The sequence below is a fragment of the Myotis lucifugus genome, unplaced genomic scaffold (genome assembly GCF_000147115.1).
Source record: "Myotis lucifugus unplaced genomic scaffold, Myoluc2.0 scaffold_1650, whole genome shotgun sequence".
Taxonomy (NCBI): domain Eukaryota; kingdom Metazoa; phylum Chordata; class Mammalia; order Chiroptera; family Vespertilionidae; genus Myotis; species Myotis lucifugus.
The window spans coordinates 13302-15406 of NW_005872698.1; the positions used below are offsets into that span (position 1 = coordinate 13302).

The following is a 2105-nucleotide window of genomic DNA, read 5'->3' on the forward strand; positions in this document are numbered from 1 at the left end:
ACAGATGAGTGATTTGAGGCACAGAGAGGTTAAGCAACTTGCGCAAGGTCACACAGCGTGTAAGTGGCAGAGCTGGGATTGAAACCCAGGCTGCCTGATTCTAGGACCTACGTTCTTATCCAGGCCACAGTGACCACTCCAGCCCGAGGGTCCCCCTCCTGGAGAAACTGAGTCTCTCGAAAGGTTATTAGTCAAAATACATCCTGTCAAAACGCAGCAGCTCAGAGAGGGGCCCCGCTTGCCGCAGGGAGTCAGGCCTGGCCGCAGCGACCGACCGATCTCTGCGGGAGGCGGTAACCTTCGCTCCGCTCTTCCCACCAGGCCCCCCTCGCCGCCGCCATGCCGTTCGGGAACACCCACAACAAGTACAAGCTGAACTACAAGCCGGAGGAGGAGTACCCGGACCTCAGCAAGCACAACAACCACATGGCCAAGGTGCTGACCCCTGACCTCTACAAGAAGCTGCGAGACAAGGAGACTCCTTCTGGCTTCACTCTGGACGATGTCATCCAGACGGGTGTGGACAACCCAGGTCAGCAGCGCGGGGACCCGAGGGGCCGGGCCGGGGAGGCTGCCTGCCGGGCTCCATCCTACCTTCCGGCCTCAGTGTTCCCATCTGTAAAGTGGGGACCATATACGCACGGGGCTGTTGTGAGAAACAAACGAGTCCGTGCGTGGGAAGGGCTTGGGGCAGGACCTGGCCCACAGCAAGCCACTCGCTAAACGCACAGGAGTTTCCTGCGAGATTCCCGGAGAGCCCTTCACCCCCTGGGCCCCTACATGCTAGAGCGGCCCGGGCACAGTGGGCGCCAGCACCTGGCATCTGGCGGGCGCGCTGGTGCTGTGGTCCCTCCTCCAAGGACACCCGCCAGGCCAGGGGACCAGGTGGCAGGAGCGCAGGACCCAGCCTCCGCCCCCAGCTCGTCCTGGGGTGCAGGAGGGAGGCCTCTGTTTCCCCCAAGAAGTCAGAGGGCCTTGCCAGTCTCTTATGTGTGGAGGCTGATGGTCTAAGGTTCTGGAACATTCTAGGGCAGCGGTTCTCAACCTGTGGGTCGCGACCCCTTTGGGAGTCGAACGACCCTTTCACAGGGGTCACCTAAGACCATCGGAAAACGCATATATAATTACATATTGTTTTTGTGATTAATCACTATGCTTTCATTATGTTCAATTTGTAACAATGAAGTTGGGGGTCATCACAACATGCGGAACTGTATCAAAGGGTCGCGGCATTAGGAAGGTTGGGAACCACTGTTCTAGGGGGAGGTGATATTTTTAGTCCCTTGTGCCTGGTCCCCTGGGGCTCGTCCCTCTCCTTTGCCCTGTCCCAGCATCCTCACCCACACGCCCCTCACCTCTCCCAGCCCCCCCTCCAGATGTGACCTCTACACACTCACACACACACACACACACACACACACACACACACTCGCCCGCACACGCAGTCTACACCACACCCAGAAGCCCAGGCTGCTGGGGACGAGCCCCCCTCACCTCACCCGACCCCCAGGTCACCCCTTCATCATGACCGTGGGCTGTGTGGCCGGCGATGAGGAGTCCTACGTGGTGTTCAAGGACCTCTTCGACCCCATCATCCAGGACCGGCACGGGGGCTACAAGCCCACCGACAAGCACAAGACCGACCTCAACCATGAGAACCTCAAGGTGGGGTGTCCCGAGGGGGGAAGAGAGGGGAGGAGAGGGGAGGACAGAGTGCAGAGAGAGGCGGGAGGAGGGGGGGAGAAGAGGGGAGGACAGAGTGCAGAGAGAGGCGGGAGGAGGGGGGGAGAAGAGGGGAGGGACAGAGTGCAGAGAGATGGGGGAGAGGGGGGAAGAGAGGGGAGGGAGAGGGGAGGACAGAGTGCAGAGAGAGGTGGGAGGAGAGCCAGAGCCAGGGAAGACGCAGGCGGAGGGCACTCAGAGACGCAGAGACACAGAGATCAACAGATGGAGAGAAACACAGGGAAGAGGGACAGAGGAAGACAGACAGGAGACAGATGGACTGGAAGGGGGTGGGGGTATAAAGAATGTATATTAGTAAGGAAGAACAGAGAGAGACAATAATGAGCCTGGCCACAACACACACTTTTTAAAGGGAAAACCGA

The 2105-nt window shown here is 59.3% G+C and overlaps 1 protein-coding gene across 1 annotated transcript in view; it reads left to right on the forward strand.

Moving 5' to 3' along the window:
• The first annotated feature begins 310 nt into the window (after nucleotides 1–310).
• LOC102421981 (creatine kinase M-type) overlaps nucleotides 311–2105 on the forward strand; it is an 8125-nt gene continuing 6330 nt past the window's right edge. Inside the window, exons 1-2 of the mRNA XM_006108000.2 lie at nucleotides 311–532; nucleotides 1511–1665. Of these exons, the coding sequence (XP_006108062.1) occupies nucleotides 340–532; nucleotides 1511–1665 (348 nt within the window). The 5' untranslated portion in view covers nucleotides 311–339. The remainder of the gene's footprint in view (nucleotides 533–1510; nucleotides 1666–2105) is intronic.